Below are 23,581 nucleotides of genomic sequence, written 5' to 3' on the forward strand. Positions count from 1 at the left end.
CAGAGGCATCATGTCAGTTTCCCCTTCAGAGTCCCCAAACAGAGACCTTCATCTAGGAGACACTAAGCCAGCTTGACTCTCCTGGTTGTCACCATGGCTCTCCTGATGTGTTTTTCTTTAGCCGTTTAAATCCACCGAGTCTTCCATTCCTTTCTACAGAGGGAAGTAGTTCTCATGAACAAATGTTTGATAGACAAGAGCCCCACGATGACACACTCTCTTCACCACCGAGACCTGAAGCAGGTGAGCAAGGGGAGTGTGTTGTGGTCTGCAGGGTGCTGGGCACTGAATTCTGAGCTGGTGTTTCCTGTTGCATTTGCTCTGCACACATCGTGATGAAGAGATGCTCATGCCCTGGCTATTGTTCTTCATATTTGCCCACGGCATTCTGGGGAAAATTCAGGGAAGAAAAAAGTCATGAGAAACATCATGAAGGAATATTTTTTGTGGTTAGGTACTCACATATCAATTTAGTAGGAATCTGCGGGGCCAGACAACATTCATTGCCTTTGTCTCTTCACAGCTACTAAGGCCATACTATATTGAATCCACAGAACAGTTTCTTGCTCTCATTTCTTATTCTTCATGGAAACTAAGAAGCTTATAATTTTTAACTTCTATGCAGGCTGATCATTTTTGTTGTGTTTTCATAAACTTGTTAAAGTGCTCAAAGAGATTGGGAGAGTTCAACTGTTAAAGGCTAGGCTCACAACCATATATATACTACAGGCCCATAGTATCTGGCAGACTATTCCACGAAGCAGGAAATTTCAAAGACAGTTCTGCCTATATTGGCAGTTTGTCAGTCACTTTCTTCTGCGTCCTTCAGAATGTCTGTCAGACTCTTTCATGAAGCAGAAACCCCAAAGGATCATCTCACCTTTAGGCAAGTTCAGCAGTCATTTTTCTGTGGGTCCTGCATGCCCAGTTCATTAAGCAGTCCAGGCAAGGGCAGTTTCTTGCCCAATTGGCTAAACAACTCCATAAGGAGTCTCTTTGATGCCCATCTTCCTCTTGAAGTAACTTGTACTGCCAGAAGAAGATGTGTCTCATTGTCACGAAAAGTTCTAAGTCATTTTATTTATTTATTTATTTATTATGTATACAATATTCTGTCTGTGTGTATGCCTGCAGGCCAGAAGAGGGCACCAGACCCCATTACAGATGGTTGTGAGCCACCATGTGGTTGCTGGGAATTGAACTCAGGACCCTTGGAAGAGCAGGCAATACTCTTAACCTCTGAGCCATCTCTGCAGCCCCTGTTCTAAGTCATTAAAACATTTTAAATGCCATATTATGAAGGTCTCTGAAAAATTTGAAGAATACCTATCTAACTGAAATATATCTCCATACATATAGAAAATCTAACTAATACGACTACAAGCTTGACTATTATAGATGAATATCTATTAAGTTATATTTCTTACTTATGCATTACATTCTTAAGTGAACTACATAAACACAATTAATCAAGGGCAGAAATATATAGTGTAACCAAATTTACCTTAAATTTGTATTAATAAACCAAGATCCAAACCAAAGCAAATTATTCATCTCTATAGCATATCCCTCTTTAAATGTAAACACACAATTATGAACAATATTTGGGAATATCGGCATAGTTCTGTCCATACTGCTTCCTGCTGTTTGGGGACAAACAGGTCTTTCATGGTGCATTCTGTGTGCTAGGTTCATCTCAGTCAGCAGTCAGGTGAAGTAATTTTTTGAGATGTTTTTAAGGCAACCTCCAGGGGCTCTTGTTTCATCAAACCACACCAGTCTGGAAGCAATTTAAAGGATCTCATCCTCTGTGGAAACAAGAGAAGAACCTCTTTTCCAAAGCAACATATCCTTAGACCCAAATTTGGAAGTCATGATACCTTTATAATAGCCATGCTGGTTTAGCTTAGCAGCCCATACAATGAAATGTCTCTTTGTACTTAGCTCATTCACAGTCAAAAAATTTAAAGATAACACAATAATATACATAATCAAGACTCTCTGTGAATTTTCCATTTTTACATGACTTATTTCTCTTTACTGCATTTAATCCTTGCCTATCTGTACTCTGTCTCTTTAAAGACTTTACCCTTTTTTAAGCTTTAACTTTATTTTGTGACTATATTATATATATATTTGAAAAATATATATATATCTCAAAGAGGAGTATTGTATCATCTGACTGATGTAATTTAATGAAACCCAAAGCTATTCAATCAGTATTTTTTACATTATTTGGGTACTTTCCCTACATTCTTTGACACATATGCCATTCTGCCTTCCCTTTATTCTTAAAACCCTTAGCACTTTGTCAAGGGGGGAATTGTTACAGTTGTAATTCTCTAGAAGCACAGGAGTCAATAAATTTCTGGTATGTTTCAGAACTTGACAATGACAAGAAGATCAGAGGCCAAGTTTCCAGATGGTCTTGCTTGGGCTCTAGGTGGTTAGATTCCCATGATCTAAGCCCAGAGTTTATGCCTTTGCCTACTCAGGGGAGCCCACAAGGGTTCAGCAGAAAGAGGTTTTATTTAGCAAATAGGGTTGCTTAAAGAGAGCAGAAAAAAAAAAACATCGCGGAGAATTAGAAAGCGTGAAAATGTAGTTTTGCATGAGATAGCAGAGTCACAGAAGGGTAGCTCTAGAAACTATTAACACAAAGGCAATGTAAAATGTGGTGCATACTGCAGAGGTGAACAAGACAGTAAATGCTAGGGAGAGAAAATCCAGAGAGCTAGTGAGAGGCACAAAGGTCTTCCCAAGCAGCGTTGAAAATGGAGCTGCTAGGAGAAATAGCTACCACCTAGTGTTAACCAAGGAACAGCTATGCTTTCTGAGTCCTGTTCTCTCCTGGCTGGCTGGGGCTGGCCAGGAGTGCGCTTGGCCACCGCATCTTGTCACCTCCCAGGGCCACGTCTGGGGTGAGTCCTTCACCTCTGCTGTAGCTAGGCAAAGTACTGTTCCCTCTGAATGAACACTTGTAGAATATATGTGCAACCATAGGACTTATCAATTGATGAACCTTTATAAGTGACTGTAGGGGACTAGTAGGTTTCTAGTGCATGAGTAGAGTGTGGCTGGTATAGATTGGTGGCTGTCAGAAGCATGACAATATGACTGGTCATTTGGCTATCCACTTGCTGGACTCACAATTAGGATTATTTTGGTTACTTCTTCTTTATATAGTCATTGAATAAGGCATCTCCCTAGGAGTACGGGAACCTTTAAAGATTACTTCTTCTTCTTTTTTTTTTTTGAAAAAAATACGTGAATGCATGTGTATTTAGGTGTGATTTTGTGCAAGTGAGGAGCTCCCAGAGACCTGAAGAGGGTAACATATCCAGAGCTAAGTTACAGGTGGTTGTGATACACTTGCTATTGATTATGGGAACTGTATTAACGTCTTCAGGAAAAATAGTATGACTCTTCACTGCTGAGCCATCTTTCTAGCTCTGATACAGAAACTTCCAGTTCTTAGTTTCTCCCTTAGGAAATCCATCATTTGAGGCCTTGCAAGAGAATGTTGTCCATACCAAAATTATCTTTTCCATAAGAGGACACTGAGTACAAAATTTGAAGTCTCTTCACAGAGTGAGAGTTATAGGTCAGTGATTTGAAAGAATTGTGTCTGTGGATAGGGATAGAAAAGAGAAGTTAAAATATTTTTAACTTAAGTTACTTACTGAAAATATTTTTTCATAAATTATCTTTTGATGATATTATTTCCCCTTTCCCAACCCATCCCAAATCCTCTCCATATCCTTACCCATACAACTTCGTGTTCTTCTCTTTCCTTTTTTTCCTTCCTCCTTTCCCTTTTCCCTCCCACCCTCCCTCCTTTCCACCCTCCATCCCCTTCTTTCTGTGTATATGTGTGCATATCTTTTTTCTCTCACAATATCAAAACAAACAAACAAGATAAAAAACACAAAAGAAAGCAAAAGAAGCACACACAGAAATGGTGAAGTCTGTGTTAGCCAACTACTACTGACCACAGGGCCTGCCCTGAAATGTGGTTGATATACCCAGTGGCACTCTGCTGGGGGAAAATGATTTTTCCTCTTCCAGCAGGTATCCATTGCTAACAGCTTCTTGGTTAGAGGGAACTTGTGCCCACTTCCTGATCTCAGTCCTGGGAGGAAAGTTAGAATGCTAACTATTCTACTCAGAAGGTAGAAAACTATCCAGTGTTTCCAACTCATAATAGAGTTGTGGCCATTGCAGAATCATAATGATTGAAGGTGATTCCAGCACAAAGCCTGGCTATTAGCCACCATCACCCATTGCTTTGAAGCAACTAGACAAGCTGTGGCCATGAGCTACAGGCCCCTGATGTCTCTCATGGTTTGAACTCATAGCCCTAGAGTCTGGCTGCTGGGGGAAGCTGTTATCTCATTCCTGACTGCCAAGACTATGAAATAACTACTCAGAAACGATATTAGTTTCAATACTGCTTGGCCAATAGCTTAAGCATATTTCTGACTAACTCTTATATCTTAAATTAACCCATTTCTATTAATCTGTGTATGCCATGTGGCTGTGGCTTACCAGTGATATTCTGATGTGTCTGTCATCATGTGTGTGTGTGTGTTAAAAGTAAAGTTTTAACTTTAACATAGAAAGATTACATATAACAAAACAGGTATCAAGCAAGAATTATAGTAATAATATTTATATCTACTTTATCACTTATCATAACTAAGGAAAACTATAAATATAACTATCTATTATTCAACTCCATCAAAGACTCCAGAAGGATATAATATTACATAAGTAAATAGGAAGTGCATTGTAAGCAATTTCCAAAACTCTAGAATTCACAGAGACATCTTGCAGCCTGGACAGTCACCCAAAGTTCTTCTTTAACGTTGCAGGCATCCATCTTCAGCCTAGAGGTCCATAGTATCCTGTGGACTTTTCCATGAAGCAGGAAATTTCAAAGACAGTTTCTCCAATACTGGCAGTTTGTCAGTGACTTTCTTCTTTGTTCTGCAGAATGTCTGGCAGACTCTTTCATGAAGCAGGAACCCTGATGGACCATCTTTAGTCAGCTACAGCAGTCATTTTTCTGTGGGTCCTGCAAGTTCCAGCAAACAGTTCAGGCAAGGGCAGTTTCTTGCCCAAATGTTTAACAAACTCAACAAGGAGCCTCTTTGATACCTATCTTTCTCTTGAAGTAATTGTTGCTGCCAGGAGCAGATGTGTCTCATTATCATGAAAAGTCGAAGTTTTTAAAACATTTTAAATTCCATATTCTGAAGGTCGCTGAAATATTTGAAGAATACCTATCTAACTGAAATATCTCCATGTAGCGGGAAAACCTATCTAACATGACTACAAGCTTGACTATTATAGATGATTATCGATTGACCTATATTTTATAATTAAACATTGCATTTCTAATTGAACTGCACAAAACAATATCTTAATCAAGAGTATATACAAAAATATAACAAAATTGATCTTAAATTTGTATCAATAAACCAAGATCCATACCAATGCAAAGTATTGATCTCTATATCATATCTCCCTTTAAATATAAACAAACATTCATATATTTTAATATTCAAACAGAATTAAAGGATTATGATAATGTGGGTTATTTCAGTATAAGTAGTTGATAAAAGAGTATTTTTAAATCCATGAAGGTCTTCTCAATTCTTTTCCTCCTGGAGAATGGCTTCAAAAATCCAACAAAATCTACCATAGGTTCTATGGTGATATGCACGATATTCATCAGTATGGCTATAGGATAGGGCCATTTCAGGCTTCCTCTCCTCAGCTGCCCAAGGATCTAGCTGGGGACATCTCCATGGACACCTGGGTACACCTCTAGAGTCAAGTCTCTTGCCAATGCTAAAATAGCTCCCTTAATTAAGATATACACTTCCTTGCTCCCATATCCACTCTTCCTCCATCTTAACCATCCCATTCCCCCAAGCTCTCCCCATCCCCCTTCTCACTTTTTCTCCCCATCTCCGCTTACCCCCACCCACCCCCACCCCCAAGTTTCCAATTTTTGCCTGGCAATCTTGTCTCCTTCCAATATACAGGAGGATAACTATATGTTTTTCTTTGGGTTCACCTTCTTATTTAGTTTCTCTAGGATCACGGATTATAGGCTCAATGTCCTTTATTTATGGCTAGAATCAACTTATGAGTGAGTACATATCATATTCATCTTTTTGGGTCTGGATTACCTCACTCAAGATAGTGTTTTCTATTTCCGTCCATTTGCATGCAAAATTCAAGATGTCGTTTTTTTACCACCGAGTAATACTCTAATGTGTACATATATTCCACACTTTCTTTATCCATTCTTCCATTGAGGGGCATCTAGGTTGTTTCCAGGTTCTGGGTATTACAAATAATACTGCTATGAACATAGTTGAACAAATACTTTTGTAGTATGATAGAGCATCTCTTGGGTATATCCCCAAGAGTGGTATTGCTGGATCCTGGGGTAGGTTGATCCCGAATTTCCTAAGAAACTGCCACACTGATTTCCGTAGTGGTTGCACAAGTTTGCATTCCCACCATCAATGGATGAGTGTTCCCCTTACTCCACATTCTCTCCAGCAAAGGCTATCATTGGTGTTTTTGATTTTAGCCATTCTGACAGGTGTAAGATGGTATCTCAAAGTTGTTTTGATTTGCATTTCCCTGACTGCTAAGGAGGTTGAGCATGACCTTAAGTGTTTTTTGGCCATTTGAACTTCTTCTGTTGAGAATTCTCTGTTCAGTTCAGTGCCCCATTTTTTAATTGGGTTAATTAGCATTTTAAGGTGTAGTTTCTTGAGTTCTTTATATATTTTGGAGATCAGACCTTTGTCTGTTGTGGGGTTGGTAAAGATCTTCTTCCAGTCAGTAGGTTGCCTTTTTGTCTTAATGACAGTGTCCTTTGCTTTACAAAAGCTTCCAAGTTTTTTTTTTTTTTTTTTTTTGGTTTTTCGAGACAGGGTTTCTCTGTGGTTTTGGAGCCTGTCCTGGAACTAGCTCTGTAGACCAGGCTGGTCTCGAACTCACAGAGATCCGCCTGCCTCTGCCTCCCAAGTGCTGGGATTAAAGGCGTGCGCCACCACCGCCCGGCTAAAAGCTTCTCAGTTTTATGAGGTCCCATTTATTCAATGTTGTCCTTATTGTCCGTGCTACTGGGGCTATACATAGGAAGCAATCTCCTGTGCCCATCTGTTGTAGGGTACTTCCCACTTTCTCTTCTATCAGGTTCAGTGTGTTCAGATTTATATTGAGGTCTTTAATCCATTTGGACTTGATTTTTGTGCATGGTGATAGATATGGATCTATTTTCATTCTTTTACAGATTGATATCCAGTTATGCCAGTACCATTTGTTGAAGATGCTTTCTTTCTTCCATTGTATACTTTTAGCTCCTTTGTCGAAAATCAGGTGTTCATAGGTTTGTGGGTTAAAATCCGGGTCTTCTATTTGATTCCATTGGTCAACATCTCTGTTTTTGTGCCATTACCAAGCTGTTTTCATTACTGTAGCTCTGTAATAGAGTTTGATATCAGGTATGGTAATGCCTCTGGAAGTACCTTTATTGTATAGGATTGTTTTGGCTATCCTGGGATTTTTGTTTTTTCATATAAAGCTGATTATTGTTCTCTCAAGGTCTGTGAAGAATTTTGTTGGGATTTTGATGGGGATTGCATTGAATCTATAGATTGCAGAACCTTCATCTGGCGATGGATGAAGCTAGAGACAGTGACCCACATTGGAGCACTGGACTGAGCTCCCAAGGTCCAAATGAGGAGTAGAAGGAGGGAGGACATGAGCAAGGAAGTTAGGACTGCGAGGGGTGTGCCCACCCACTGAGATGGTGGGGCTAATCTAATGAGAGCTCACCAAGGCCAGCTGAACTGGGACTGATGGAGCATGTGATCAAATAGGACTCTCTGAATGTGGGGGACAATGAGGGCTGACTGAGAAGCCAAGGACAATGGTACTGGGTTTTGATCCTACTGCATGTACTGGCTTTGTGGGAGCCTAGTCTTGTTGGATGCTCACCTTCCTAGACCTGGATGGAGGGGGGAGGACCTTGGATTTCCCACAGGGCAGGGAACTCTGACTACTCTTTGGACTGGAGAGGGAGGGGGAGGAAAATAGGAGGATGGGAGGAGGTGGAAATTTTTAAGTAAAAAAAAAATCTACCATAGGAAGATCATATCAGGAAGCATTGTTTCACTTTCTTAAAGGCCTAGTGAATTATAGAAATCTTGTTTGCCTTGTAATCATTGTGTATGAGTAATTTTTGGATACTATAATTTCCTTGGCTGATAGAGTGTAACTGAGAAGATAAAACAGACTTTCACAAAATTAGAATTCGTTCTTACTAGTTTCTTGTCAGCTCAGTAACAGCTACAAGGAAGTGATGTGTATATTGGAACAGAGACGACATGCAAGTCTTATTCATTATTTAACAAATTATGCTGCATATACATGCTTAACTAGACATCCATATATTATCTCAGCACCACAGTTCAGATTTCTGGGCATGCTCAGTTTAGCTCCCTTCTCAGTCTTTCCAGGCTGAAATCACCATGTCAGCCAGGCTGAGCTTTTCTCTGAAGGCTCTGAGAGAATTCCTACAACCTATTTTATCCAGCTATTTATTTATTTACTTATTTATAAAATCCAGCTCCTTGTGGTTGTAGCACAGAGAATACAACTTTGCTACTGGTTGTTGACATGGATCATTCAGCTCGCCAGAGCTACTCATTTTCTCTGACAGGAGTCACCCTCCATCCTGAAGGGAGCAGGAGGCTCTGGAACCTTCTGCATGCTTCCAGTCTCTGATTTTCTGTTTTGCTACCAGCTGGAAAAAAAAAAAAAAAACTTCACTGCTTGTAAAGGGCTTATTTGATTAGACCAGGCCTACTCTGAGGCCTGCTCTCTTTTAAGGTCAGCTCTGTCACATGACCTAAGCTAAGCACACGATTAAGTGCTTATCACGTTCACAGTCTCCACGATTATGGAAGAAGCTCTTAGAGAACTATCTTAGAATTCTACTTACCACCAGAGAGCTCAAGACACCCTATAGGAAATAAATGTCTGGAGGAGCCACTGATTTCTCAAGCAAGTGACATTATAGGGTTCACCAAATAAAAGTAGACCATGAATGTGCTAAGACAAGAATGTCTCTCCCTTAGAAGAGACAGAGAGACTACCATGATCAGGCACTTTGGGGACGGGTTGAGGACCTGCACCACACCTAGGTAGGGGCTGATGGCTCAGACTGATTATACAGACACATGCACAGGTGAACCTTTCCAGACCTCTGAAAGATGTCTGTGTTTGCTTAACCTGGAGGTTCATTTTGCAGAAAAGTCTCAACCTCAAGGTTACAGGGGTTTGTCAAAGAATGCAACGTTCTCCAGGGCATGGTCTGGAATGACAGCTACTAGTGAGGACATGGGAACACTGGAGACCTCCTCTCTTGTTTTAAAGAGCTACTTGACAAACATGTGGAGTTCCCCCATTATGGAGTGGGGGAACTCCATTAGTGAGCTCCTGCCATGTATTAGGGGCTTGAGGCAGAGTCATTGTGAGAGCACAAGAAGGAAGTGAAAGCTCTGTCACAGGAGGCTGCGGCTCTGAAAAAAGAACCCCGTGATAAATGGAAAGAAGATGCTTGGTTATAAGGGTGAAGAGTGTGTTGCCATGTGTGAAGTTCTAGGATTCTTGAGAGAAATAGAGGCTGAAAGGGGACACATGACTGATTCCATGACAGTAGTTGACCCGCGATTGCATACACAGTGAGAAAGACGACTTATTTCACAGACTGACAAGGCCCCACATGTCTGTGAATGTCCCAAGTTAGGGTAGGACCAAGAGTTTTTGCACAGTGTTTGGCCCCTGCCGGGTGGATCCACATTCATTAGCTTTTGAGAATGGCTTGGCTTGGGGATGTGTTCCACCTTTGTTTCCATTTATTTGGTATGTATGGGGGTCATTATCTTCCAATATTCAGAATGAATCAGGAGCAGACACAAGATAAAAGTCTTTAAAAGTTAATGAGATGAAATGAAGCAAGAATAAACACAGAATATTTGCTAAATACTGTACCTACAAATCAAGACAGCAATTTCTTTTTTTTTAATTTATTTATTTATTTTACATACCAACTAGAGGTTCCCTTCCCTCTTCTTCTCCCGTTCCCTCCCCCACCTCCTTTCTGTCCTACCCTCCTATCCACTCCTCCTCCATCTCCATTCAGAAGGAGTAAGGCCTCCTATGGTGGTCAGCAAAGCATGGCATATCATGTTAAGGCAGGATCAAGCGCTTCCCCCTTCCATCAAGGCTGGGTGAGGCATCCCACCATAAAGAATAGGTTCTAAAGAGCCAGCTCATGCGTCAGGGACAGGTTCTGACCCCCATAAACAGATCAAACTGCACAACTGTCACCCAGAAGTCAATCCCACGCCAGCTCCCCAGCTGTCAGTCCAGTCTCTGAGCTCCCACAAGCTCATGCCAGCTGTCTCTGTGGGTTTCCCCATCATGATCTTGATGCCTCCTGGAGAGCAATTTCTTTACCTCAAATTGCATATGCATCTTTACCTAACCTAACTCGGAAATAGCATAACGAAACAAATTGCTGTTGAAGTCAAGTCAGTTGACAGTAGTTTACGAACGTTGCACCTGAGCTGTGTAGAAGAGGTCTAGAATTTACACTTGCAGGCACTCCCAGCAAGTCTTCAGAGAATCTTGGCGGGAACACCATACTTAGAAGTGAGATCATCAGTCCCATGTCTGAAATGGAAAGCTTGCTAAGTGAAGGCCCTGGCAGGAGTGGGAAGAAAGATTGTGTTCAAAGCACATGGCTCCTAGGCCACAGCTAGGTTCACCTGGAGGCTTAAAGAAGAAGGTAGCTCAGGGGCTTAGACTCTGCAAAGCAGAAGTACTTAGCATAGGCTGCTATGGAGACATCAACCCAGCGTTTGGAGGGTGACTGCTTCTGATTGGCTAGATTTCACATGCATCTTTAGTGATTAGGTAGTCTGGCCAATTTGGGATGGGTTTGAAACTGGTAAAACTAGCATAAGTTATCCTTTACTATTTTCAAATAACAGATTTATTTTTTATCACAGAAGATAAGAACTTTGAAAATCTCCTTACAACTACACGTAGCAAATTAAAAGTGGAAAAATGAAAAATAATGTGTGTTGTGGAAAGAGATAGCTCCATTGGATCCTGGGTGTGACTGCTGCAGCAGGTTTTTTTTGTTTTTGAGTTTTTGTTGTTTTTTATTTGTTTGTTTGTTTGTTTCCCCAGAAAATAGCTCCTTCCTTCGTTCAGAATCTACCTTGCTGTGTAGTCAGAGAGTTCTTATCTGTCTCTGTCTCAGGATCCACGGACAGCAATGCTTTAGTTAGGGTGACTAGCCAGAATGCTCACTCACCGGGTGAAGAACAAAAGGGGCTAGAAGAGCTTGCTTCAAGCCTGCTGTTCCATGACAGAGAAGGCGACTGTACCCTAAAATAATCACACAGATGCCGTTCTGATAAAGGGGGCAAGACAGAAGAGGAAAAAACAAAAAAGAGGAACTGAAAGTCAGACTAAAGGAGAATGTAAATATATTTTTGGAGGAATAAGAAAAGGTGGTGGTTCAGTTAAGATATGAAATGGCCATGTGTCAGATGCTCTGGATGACAATAGAAGACCCCAGTTCAAGGCTAGCTTGGGCTAGAGTGAGTTTAAAGCCATCCAGGAAAATTAGTTGGCACCATGTCTAACAGTGAACACAAAGAAAACATGTGAGGGTATAGCCCAATAGTAGACTGCTTGCCTAGAATGGGTGAGGCTCTGAGTTTGGTACCCAGTATTGCAAAATTGAACAACAAACAAACTGATACCCACAATTTTGGCACAGGAGCAGAGCGATCCACAAGTGAAAATGAGATGTGCTCCTGTGTCATGTGTTCCCCCGCATTCGTGCCAGAGGACCCAGAAGCAAGGATGAGAAGCAGCCAAACAGGTAACTAATAGACAAGGCTGCACAAGGTTGTGGGTTAGTCATGGCTCAGTGAGTGCCACAGCATCCAGCTTGTGGTCCAGTCCATCCCTGAATCCAGTTCTTTGCACTTGCCCTCTTGGAGCTGGAGAGAATCAGGCACCCTTTGCAGAGCCACATTTGAGAAGATAGAATCGGTTGATCACATGTGGATGAAATAGAAGCAATGCATTCTTAAAACTGGTACTTAGCTTGTGTGCTACCTTGGTGGACTGAATTGTTCCCATTCTTCCCTGTCACCCAAGACAGCAGGTAAACGTCTGCAGCTAGATAGTAAAGTTGCTTTGTCAGGGCCTTAGGAAGGACCGGATCTAGTATGAGCCCGCTGCTGGTGAGGAGGAAAAGAGTTCAGGCCAACTCTTCTCAACCCAGTGTGCATTTCCAACCAGGCTCCTCAAATGTGTCAAAGAACTAATCTGGGCTTGCCTAGAAATTTTCCCACAAAATTAGTATTTTATCTGTGCAAAAAAATATGTAAAGATTTAAAATGTCCCATTGGGGGTGTGAGGTCAAAAATGACCAGCGCCCTCCCTGGATTTCTAGTTCTCAGTTCAACAGCCTTGGGTTCTTCTAGAAGGAGGAAAGGAATGACGGTTCGAAAACTGATGTAAGCAAGGCCTTTGCAGTGTCCTAAGATTTGTAATTTCTCTTCAATAGTTCTTATACGTCATTGCCATTTATTGTTTTCTAGATACCGTGGAGACTGGGAACAACACTACTGTAAGAAAATCCAGGGGGAAGAGAAGTAAGGAAACGTCTGAGAGTTTATGTGCTTTTGGTGTTACTGATAAGTTATTTACTCCTTGAATTATTATTGTTCTTGTGTGTGATAATGGGGTAGACTGTGTGACCTCCCCTGTGTTCCTCCCTGCCCTTAGAACCTGTGTTCCTGATGACAAAGACCTTCTACACAAATGATTAAGATAAGGCCTTGATTGGTCGGGGCATTGTCTGACTGTTGGTGTAGGGGTGGCCACTCTGATTTTATGGGTCTGAAGAATTGGGGAACTTTTTTTAGGTGGTGTTGGTGGTGCACGCCTTTAGTCCCAGAATTCAAGTGGCAGAGGCAGGCAGATCTCTGGGAGTTTGAAGCCAGTCTGGTCTACAGCGCAAGTTCCAGGACAGCCAAGGTTACACAAAGAAGCCCTGTCTGACAAAACAAAACAAACAAACAAAAAATGAGAAGCCTTTCTTAGATACAGAGAGAGGAAATGACTGTGGAGAAGTCGCCAGAAGGATTCAAGACTGTTGGGTCTGAGGATGCAGTAAGGGACCAAAGAACTTGGGTGACCTTGAAGATCTGGAAAAGGCAAGGGAATTGGTTCTTCTCAAGGAACAGATGAAGGGCTGTGGACACCTAGACTTGAGACTGGTGAGATACACATCAGATATAGAACTGACATAATTGTTAAATAAACTCGTGATGTTTAAAGCTACTAAATGTTTGGTAATTTGTTCTCAGAGAAGTAAAGAGCCGTACATATTTTGGAATAGTGAGGAATTATGTAATAGTCTTCATGACAGTGACAGACCACATGTACGAGAGCGATCTCATAAGATGGCATTACTGTGTAGGGTTGCAGTTGACTTAGTCTGTAAGTACATTGATGGTCTCACAGTGAGAAGATTCTAACAACACATTTCTCAGGACGCACCCCATTGGTAAGCAATGAATGAGTTTGCTGATAGTTGGATATCACCCTACCATATCCCTAAATATTCAGAAGTAGTATTGAAATTAGGCAATGAGGACAGACTGAAGAATTTGCTTGCCATTTGTCTTTTTTTTTTTTTTTTTGACATGGTTTCACTGTATAGCTCTGGCTGGTCTAGCGCCTGCTGTATAGACAGAGCATGTTGGCCTTGAACTCATAGAGATCTGTTTGCCTCTGCCACCTGAATATTAATATTAGGGAAAAGCCTCACTCAGTTGCTGGGCCCTTGAGGAGTAATTTCAAATTACTCAAATTAGAAAAGTCTTAGAATGCCCCAAGCAGTGAATTCAAAGACTCAGGAGGAAGTGGCAAGCGCTCTGAGAAAACCTACATTCATTCAGTTTAGATCCTCTTGATATTTGATCACATGGTCATTAACTAGGGCTCAATGTCCTTGGCAGTTCTTATTCAAGATAAAATTTATAGTGAAAGGCCCAAATCCTAAGTGCACCCTTTGATGAATCCTGCTAACTGCATCATTTTTACAATAAAAACCTTATGGAGGGGCTGGAGAGAAGGCTCAGTGGTTAAGAACACTGGCTGCTCTTCCAAAGGACCCAAATTCTGTTCCAAACACCCACATGGCAGCTCACACCTGTCTGTAGCTCCGGTTCCAGGGTACCTAACACCTTCGCACCAATGCACATAAAATAAAGTGAAATAAATTACTTTTAAAAAGTCTTATGGAGACACAGAACTCAAACAGGAGCCCGCGAAGGTTCTCTGTGTCCTTTCGCCCACTAGCCATCAAGGCAGCCACTTTTTGTTCAAAGATAACTTGATTTAGGTTGATTTGTAAGTGCTGTATAAGTAGGATTTCCCAGCATGCTCTTTGCTGTGAAGTTCCCATCCCTCCACAGAATGGCTTTGCAATTAACTCACAGTGAGGAACGCAGTGCCAGTTGGCTTCTTTTTATTGCTAATGAGTATATACATTGTCTGAATAGCCCAAATTTGTTTGTGTGTTTTCTTTGCCATTTCCCGCTTGGGATATTATGAAGAGGCTGTTAGGAGCATCCTTGCAGAAGCCTCTCTGAGGCCCCGGGCTTTCATATTCTTACAGGGTAGAAATCTTCTTGTCCCTCTGCCAAGATCCACAAGGACTGTGATCCGAAGCAGGCCATGTAGATGCCGCACACACAGGTCTATGTGGGGACAAAGAGCATGGCGTGCCGAAAGTCCCTGTCTTATAAAGCAACGGTGGCAAATGTGACCTTTTCCCTGTGGCATTTAACAAAGTTGATAAAGTATAATTTCTGATTGTCTCTGACATCTCTAAAGTGAAACTCTCTGTTTCTGTAAGGGGAAGATATGTGAATGCCTGGCCTTCACACAGGTCCTAAGAAAACACGTCCCTAAAAAGACACATTTATAATAGCTGGGCATCTCTAAACAAGACATTCTGAAACTACTGGGTGCGACTGAGAACAGATCATGAGACAGACCACAAAACCCACTTTAAGAGTTTATTGAGAGAGAGAAAGACACGTGCACAGGCCGGAGGAAGTTGGTTCAGGAAGAGAGAGTTGGGCATGCGTGTAGGACGGTTAAAGGCTGCCTAACACATGCGCACAGGGGCTTACATATGCATCATGAATAAATCATGTGACCACGTTACACATAGGTCACATAGGGCTTGAGGGCCCTGGATGGCTATGTAAGTTGCCTGAGCTCTTGATGGCACATGCACGGCCAGGGAACCTGGAAGTGCCAGCACTTGGGGTGGCTAGACATTTTGTCAAACTGCTGGGTGGTGGAAATGATAACATTTCACCCTTTTGTTTATTATAAAAATTTGTGTGTGTGGGGGCTAGGGGTAGCCGATGTGTGGAAATAGGGTGTTGGATCTCTTGAGAGCTACTTCCTGATGGCTGGTGGATGCCAGAGAATTGGGGTGCTTGGCCACATCTTGGGGTAGCTGGTTACTTTTGTGTTTTCCAGGCCTTGTGTAACTGTCTGTCTGGCAGTTTGGACCTGACAAGATGCTGGCAAGGTAGAATAGTATGTTTAGAAAAAATTTGATCCTGGTGACTGAGGGAGGAGGGCCCCAAGATGGAGGATAGAGTGGGGTTCCCCAGGGCTCCTGAAATGGAGGAGGGAGTTTCCCAGGGGTCCCGAGACCAGAGAAGAATTAAATGATTCTTATTCTAGGTGACCAGGGAAGAGTTAAATGATACTTACCCTGGGCCAGTCTGGTCTGTACCGGGGGGTCCAGTTTGGCTCTCTGGAGCTTATGACATGTTGAAATTTATAAAAAGATAAATTTTATCATGGTTATGATAGTATCGTGTTGGAATAGAAAATTATTGATAGTTGTATAGTGAGAGAGGCGGGAAGGGAAGAAAGGGGAATTATTAGACCTTTTAATATTTTGCCTGAAGCAAATCTTAAGGCACTTGTTTCTTTTACCATCATGGTAATACCTTAATGTCCAGGAAACACTGCTGTAGTCAGTGATAAACCTATTATGTCAAAAAATATTTTGTGAGCCTCCCTTGGAATTTGGGGTGCAAATGTCCCCAGGCTGTTACTGTTTCTTACCATTTGGGCATCTGACAGTCTTTGCACCTCCAACTATTTAATGATAGTCCCTGTAACAACAGCTGAATAGTTAACTGGAAATTTAAGTATGGCGTTGGAGATACAGAGAAACTGGGAAAGCAGACAGGAGAAAGAAGAATAAGGGGGTAATCAGAAAGGAGAACACATAGGGTTCCTGGTACAGGAGAGTTAAGTACGGTGGGGAGACTTTATTCTTCTGGAACTGGAGACAAAGCAACTGATCTTGGTGTCCTCTGGAACTTAAGGGAACAGGGCTCTGTTTGAGTTACCGTATAGGAGGAGAGGGTGTCCTGAGCTGGAGGAATAAAAGGTTTGAGGTGAGACTGGTGAATCCATTGAAGGAGGAGGTCCTTGAGCTTGGCAGCTGTGGAAGTCACGAGAATTACTTTAAAGAGGCCCTGCCATTTAGGAGAAAGGCATGAGAGGCGTTGGTCTAGGTGAGAGAAAAGGATCTGGTCCCCGATTTTAATTGGAGGCGGGCAGGGCTTGGTGCATGGTTGAAGTTTTGAGTAGTCAGTAAAATCCCATAAGGGGGAACAACAGGGTAAGCAGGTAATCAGGGATGGGTGAGGGTTTAGGTGAGAGGTGGGAGTCAAAACCAACCACCCATACATGAGTTCAAAGGGTGAGATGGAAAGGGGTCTTTTGGGGAGGGCCCAGAGCTGGAAGAGAGCCAGAGGCAAAAGCTTTACCCAGTCAAGGTGACATTCCTGTGACATCTTAACAAGAGTATTTTTAAAGAAACGGTTAGTTCATTCTACCTTCCTTGAGGTCTGAGGATGGTATGGGATATGAAAATGTCAGGGAATGTTAAGAGCCTTAGACAAAGTTTGAGGGATCTGGGCCATTGTCTGACTGAAGAGAGGTTAGAATTCCAAACCAGGGGATAATTTCCCAGAGAAGGACATCAGAAATTGTCCGGGCCCGCTTGTTAGTGGTGGGAAACACTTCAATCCATCCAGACATTGTATCTACCAAAACCAAAAGATATTTAACCCCTCTGACTGTGACCATATGAATCAAATCAAGCTGCCAGTCAGTTCCTGGAAGGGAGCAGCTGGCCTGGTTGGTGGGAAAAGGGAAGCTACAGGATTTGGACTTGGGATCTGACTTTTGACAGATTTTACAAGATGCAGTGATATTTTCTAAGAACTCTTAAGTTCTCAGGGGTGGTTTGGAGGTGAGCCTTGACAAGGTGAGACAGAGCCTGGATATTAGGATGAAAGAGCTGATGTAGGTAGGACAGAATTTGTTGAGTGTCAGGGGGTGTCTATGAGAATGTGGGTTGCACTGTATGAACCCCCAGAAGTGATTGAAGTAACTTTGGGCCCCGGAGTGCTGATGCCCTCACTGCTTGGTCAGCTTGGTTATTTCCCCTAGAAATAATGGAGCTGTTGGTCTGATGAGACCGACAGTGAATAATTCCTATAGCTTTGGGGAGATGGGAGGCCTTTAACATGTCCATAATGTGGCTTGAGTTAGTTATGGATCCTCCTTTCATTGTAAGAAGCCCATGCTCCTTCCTGATAGCTGTGTGGGACAGGAGAATATGAGAGGCATATTTGGAGTCTGTAACCTTTAAGGATTGTCCCTATGCCAACTGGAAGGCACTGGTGAGGGTTATTAATTCAGTCTGCTGGTTAGTGGTATGGGCAGGGAGTGCCTGTGCCTCCACCACCCCAGTATCTGACACTATGGCATAGCCTGCTCTATAGATCCTCTTGTATAAAAAGGAGCTGCCATCTGTGTACCAGGTATAAGTGGCCCGGGCCAATGTGCCTTCCTGTATATGTGAGGGGTGGGGCAGTAGTTCCTCTAAGGTTTCTATGCAGGAGTGAGATGGGGAATATTAGGTTGAGGTAGGAGATTTGAGATATTAAGGGATGGGAAGCATTGGAAAGCGAGTGTGTCATCTTCCACTAGTACCACCTGGAGGGAAAGCACTCGGGAAGGAGGTAAAGTTTGTAAGCCTTTGTAAATTAAGGAATGGGACAGGTTATGGTGGGAGCAGACAGTGATGGGTGACCCAAAGGTTAGTGAGATCAGCGGCCACTAAAGCACATATGCAGGGTGCCCAGTCCCCAGTGGTAAGGTCCAGCTTCTTTGACAGGTATGCTACAGGTGCAGAGGAAGGTCCTGACTGATGCCCTAGGAACCTCAAAGACATATCCCTCCTTTTCTGTTACATAGAGGGAGAAAGAACGAGTTAGGTCTGAGAGATGGAGAGTTGGAGCCTGGATAAGGGCCTGTTGAAACCTCTGGAAGGGCTTAGTGATGGCATGGGGGAGGAGCTCATGCATAGAACCGAGAGCAACCTTGTATAAGAGTTGGGCAAGAAGAGAAAAAGAGGAGATCCAGGAATACAAGAAGCCAGCTGTTCCTAGGAACAATAAAATCTCCTCTTTTGTAGAAGGTACTGCAAGAGACTGGATTAGTTTTTTTCCTGTCTGAGGTAATAACTTCTTGGGTTGGGGTAATAATAGTTAATGCCAAGTAAATGACCTGAGAGGTAGACAGTTGGACCTTAGAAGGTGAGATTCTATAGCCCCTTTTGGACAGGAAATTTAAAAGAGCAGAGGTATCAGTTTTGCTGATCTCTAGGGATGGACTGCAAAGTAAATTATCATCTACATACAGTATGAGTTTAGACTTAGGGAGAGACAGTGAGAGAAGATCAGAAGCTAAAGCCTGACAGGTATGGGCTGTCTTGGAATCCCTGGGGAAGGACAGTCCAGGTAAGCTGTGCGGAGAGTTGAGTGTTAGGGTCATTCCAGGTGAAGGCAAAGATATCTTGAGATTGAGAGCTGAGAGGAATAGAGAAAAGGCATCCTTGAGATCCAGAACTGAGAAGTGGGGGGTTCCTGGAGGGATGGTGGAAAGAAGTATGGAAGGATTAGGTACTACAGGATAAAGTGGGACCACCGCAGAATTAATGAGCTGGAGGTCTTGAACCAGGCTATAGGCTCTGTTAGGCTTTTTAATTGCAAGTATAGGAGTGTTAAAGGAGAAGGGGTGGGGCGAAGTAGCTTATTTCTTAGAAGGTCAAAGATGATAGGTTTAAGACTCCTAAGACTCTGGAGTAGGAGTGGGTACTGAGCTTGGGTAATGTACCTGGTAGGATCCTGTAATTGGGTGACAATAGGGGAATGGTGTCTAGTAACAGAGGGGTTTTGGTTGTCTTAGACTTGGGGATCCACGAGAGAGGAAAAGACACATTGAAGCTGGAAGGTTGGGAGGCTAGGAGGAGGCAGAGAGGAGCTGTTGGAGGGCCTGGGGTGAGGTGATCGGAAGGAGCAAACAAAATAGAAGCTCCCACTTCAGCTAAAAATTCTCCTCCCAAAAGAGGTACAGGGAGGTTGGCATGACTAAAAATGAGTGAGTGAGAGGCATACCCCTGAAAATACAATTGTGTGGTGGGGTCTGATGAGGTAGGTAATGCTGCCCCCTACCTCAACAATAGGGAAACGAGAAGGAGATGTAGGTCCCCCAAACGCTCTCCATACCAAGTATGTGGCTCTGGTGTCCAAGAGAAGGGAGATACTATGATACTTACCCATGGCTCCCTATTACAGATGACAGTTGTGGTCAGGTCAAAGGAGCCTGGGCAACCTCAGTCGCCCATGGCTAGACCTAGAAGGTTGGTTTGGGAGTTGTCTGAGTCTGATGTCTCCATGCCACAATGTGCATGAGGACACGATCACCAAATGCTCTTCCCTGTGGCACTTTGGACCCAGTATTGTTGGACCAATAATGAGGATTAGAGCATTCCCAGGCCCAATATTCAGTTTTACCACATTTGAAACATGGGCCCCAGGGCACAAGGGAGTGACACGGACAGGGTTGTCAGTTGCCTAAGCCTGTGGAATGGCCTTGGCCAGCATTTGATATTTCTGCCTATGGTTCTTATCATGCCTTCCATGGTACACCTTAAAAGCCAGCCCTAAGACTTCTGCCTGTGGGATATCAAGGGGCCTTTCTCCAAACACTTAAGTTTAGACCTAATGTTGAGGAAGCTCTGGGAAAAGAAATGGGTCATGAGGAGCTGTTTGCCCTCCCCAGAGGTCAAAATTTAGATCTCTGGATCTAAATTAGTGTACTGCAAGAGAACCTTTGTGATGTGTTCTAAGAATGCAGATGGATTTTCATTTGGATCCTGAACAACATCTAAGAGTTTATCAGAGTTTACTGGCTTGAGGGCAGCCTTAAGGATATGCACCAGGAGGCAAGTTGTAAACTGGTCTCTAGCTAAAATAGCACCTGGGGTGTTATAACCCCTGTGTGGATCCCACTCAGGGACCGCCTCATTGCATGCACATGAATGCAGGGCAATGTGCTGCATTAGTCTGATGAACCTCATCTGCATGCACTCTGGCTCCCAAACTTGCCTGTGCTCCTCAGGAAGTAGGTTATCAGTTAGGATGATAAAAATATCATGAAAGGTGTGACTATAAGATTGGGTAATGTATTGGAGTTTTATAAAAGAGGTAGAATTAGGTATGTAAGGACACAGTTTTTTTTGTTCTATGTGAGAGAGTTCTGAGCATGAGAAACAAACGTGTACCGTGATCATTTTATCCACACTGGCTATCTCTCACAACTGCTGCTGACTTGGTTTGGTCAGGGTCAGGTTCCTTAGAAGCATGCGTGTGCATGAAAGAGGGGTAAAAGGGAGTCAGGCGGCTGCCGCAGCATGGCACTAGAAAGGAGGAAGGATCCAGAGGGGCTAACGGAGCAGTTGGGGTGGGGGGTAGAGAACTGGAGAGGTAGAAGTAGCTGTCGGCTGAGGTTTGAAAAGTAGGGTTTCATAAACAGGGTCCAGAGAAGAAGCGGATGTTCCTATTGGCTTAGTTGGCATAGTCAGGAACATGTGAGCAGGTGAACATCTTGCAAGGACAGAGAGCTTAGAACTTAGATAGAAAAAGACTTGGATATAAGATAACTCTTTCTATCTGCCTGTGCATTGACAGAAGTTAGAAAGCACCCTCAGAATATCGGGATCTAAGGTGCCGTTAGGTGGCCACTTTAGGTTATTATCTTAGGTATACTTAGGGCATTTCTTAGTATAAAGGCGGATAAGCTTGGGAATCTGTAAGTAAGGCATTAAGCTTTGAGGTTTTAGGGTCTCTGAAGGACATCCCAGGGAAGAGGGTGGACTGATAGTTTTTGAGGGTTCCTTTCCCATGGCTAAAATTGTGAGAAAGGGGAGGACCCAATGGCAATTAATCATGAACATCTTTGGGATAAAGTGAGGGTCGAGGGCTAAGTCAAAGTCAATCAGGAATTGAGGACTGGATAGGACCACTCTGAGTGGCCCGAGAGAGGAGAACAGTCTGAGAGACGAGGACAGAAGTCAGAGTGGCAAGTAGTCAAATCTCAGTCCTTAGCCATGGGGAATAACCAGAGATGAATGCCAGTGAAGGGCTCAACCGTAGTCTTGAAGGCTGTGGTTGGGGGCATCCCCCGCTCACCGTTTCTAGGAATACCATAGGGTTGCTGGGAGATCAACGGTCAAGTCCTTGGTTTCAGAGAAACAGTTAAGCTGACAAAAAGAGAAAAAACTCACCAATCACAGCCACTGGATACTTGTTCATTCCTTATGTCATGTTAATGAAGTCTGTGGCCTTCTCCCTCAGCTTTTGGAGAGAAGTGTATAAGCATGCAGAAAACAAATAAATTTAGCACACACTGAGTTTCCCTCCCGATGCTGTTCTGTGTTTCTGCCTTTTATTTCTTTCATATCTCTGTTCCCATTGCTCAATAATTCTAATCCTTGTGCTTCTACCTTGGAATGTGTGAATTTCGTTGAGACTGGACCCCGACAAACCCTCACGTGACTAAACTGTTGTTAGAATTTTTCCTCATTTCTAGGATCTGAAGTTTGAAAACAGTATCTGAATATGTCTGACATATAAGGCTGAGAGAATTACATCTATATCCCTGAATAATTGATTTTATTATTTTTGTTTTGTAGGAAAGAAGAAAGGTCACAACTGGTCAAGAATAAAACGGAGAAGGCCACAAGCTGTACGGCCAAATAGTAAGCAAGCAGCTGGACAGAGTTACAGCTGTTGAGTTTTTTTAAGGTGTTGCCTGTTGCATGCTTGGAGGCCTGTGAATTTCTGAGCCTTAATAGTGTGTGTGTGTGTGTGTGTGTGTGTGTGTGTGTGTGTGTTTGTGTATGTGTGTTGTATTCACACTTGTGCATATGGGCACACATATTTGCACCCACAAGTATAGGCCTGAGGAAGATGTTGAATGTCCTGCTCTCTCTCTCCTCTCTCTCTCTCTCTCTCTCTCTCTCTCTCTCTCTCTCTCTCTCTCTCTCTTTATTCCCTTGGTGGTTGTCAGGCAGTAAACCCCAGTGAGCTTCTTGTCTCTAGTCCCTTAACACTAGCATTATAGGTACACACATACATATTTTTTATGTTGATGCTGGTATCTGAACTCAGGTCCTTATGTTTGCTCACTGGTTGCTCTTAGCCCCTGAGCAACCTCCACCCTCCCAAGCAAGGTTTATGTAGGTTCTCTCAGACATGGGTTAAGAGGTTGTAACAAAGAGTCATGATATTATAATGTCTTTTACAAATGGTTAGTTTCTCATACATATGGTCATCCAGAAGTTAAGTGGTTCAGAGTTGAAAGGGAGGTGCTGTTATCCTCAGTATGAAATTTTTGTTGGTTTGAAAAAAATGTTCCAAAGAAGGTTGAATGAAGCAAACAGGTTGCAGTTGTATATGTGTAAATGTGTGTATGTGCTCCACCTATCCATCCTCCTGCCTTGCTATGGGCTGTTCAGCTCTTTATTAGACCAATCAGATGTTTTAGACAAGCAAAGCAACACAGCTTCACAGAGTTAAACAAATGCAACATAAAAGAATGCAGCACATCTTTGCATCATTAAAACAAATGTTCCACAGTGTAAACTAACGTAACACATCTTAAAATAATATACCACAGCATGAAACCATTCATTTTGTTTATAAATTCAGGCCTTTTAATGTAACTATGTATCTGTCTAGAGAGAGAGAGAGAGAGAGAGAGAGAGAGAGAGAGAGAGAGAGAGAGAGAGAGAGGTACTTAGAGATAGAAAGATAATTGACAGTCCATTTTCGCAAATGTTCATTGAAGGGCTGGTGAGATGCTCAGTGGTAAAGTGCTTGCTACACAAGTCTGAGGCCCTGAATTTGGATCCCTAGCACCCACATAAAAAACTGGACATGAGCCGGGCGGTGGTGGCGCAAGCCTTTAATCCCAGCACTTGGGAGGCAGAGGC

The 23,581-nt window shown here is 42.8% G+C and overlaps 1 protein-coding gene across 1 annotated transcript in view; it reads left to right on the forward strand.

Moving 5' to 3' along the window:
* The window catches only part of LOC101984685 (nuclear body protein SP140-like), a 93,317-nt gene that overhangs the window by 12,480 nt on the left and 57,256 nt on the right, over positions 1-23,581 (forward strand). The window contains 5 exon segments of the mRNA XM_013351691.1: positions 160-243; positions 11,366-11,482; positions 11,891-11,995; positions 12,723-12,776; positions 22,280-22,345. Coding sequence (XP_013207145.1) covers positions 160-243; positions 11,366-11,482; positions 11,891-11,995; positions 12,723-12,776; positions 22,280-22,345 — 426 coding nt within the window.

This window comes from Microtus ochrogaster, linkage group LG4, assembly GCF_000317375.1.
Source record: "Microtus ochrogaster isolate Prairie Vole_2 linkage group LG4, MicOch1.0, whole genome shotgun sequence".
Taxonomy (NCBI): Eukaryota; Metazoa; Chordata; class Mammalia; order Rodentia; family Cricetidae; genus Microtus; species Microtus ochrogaster.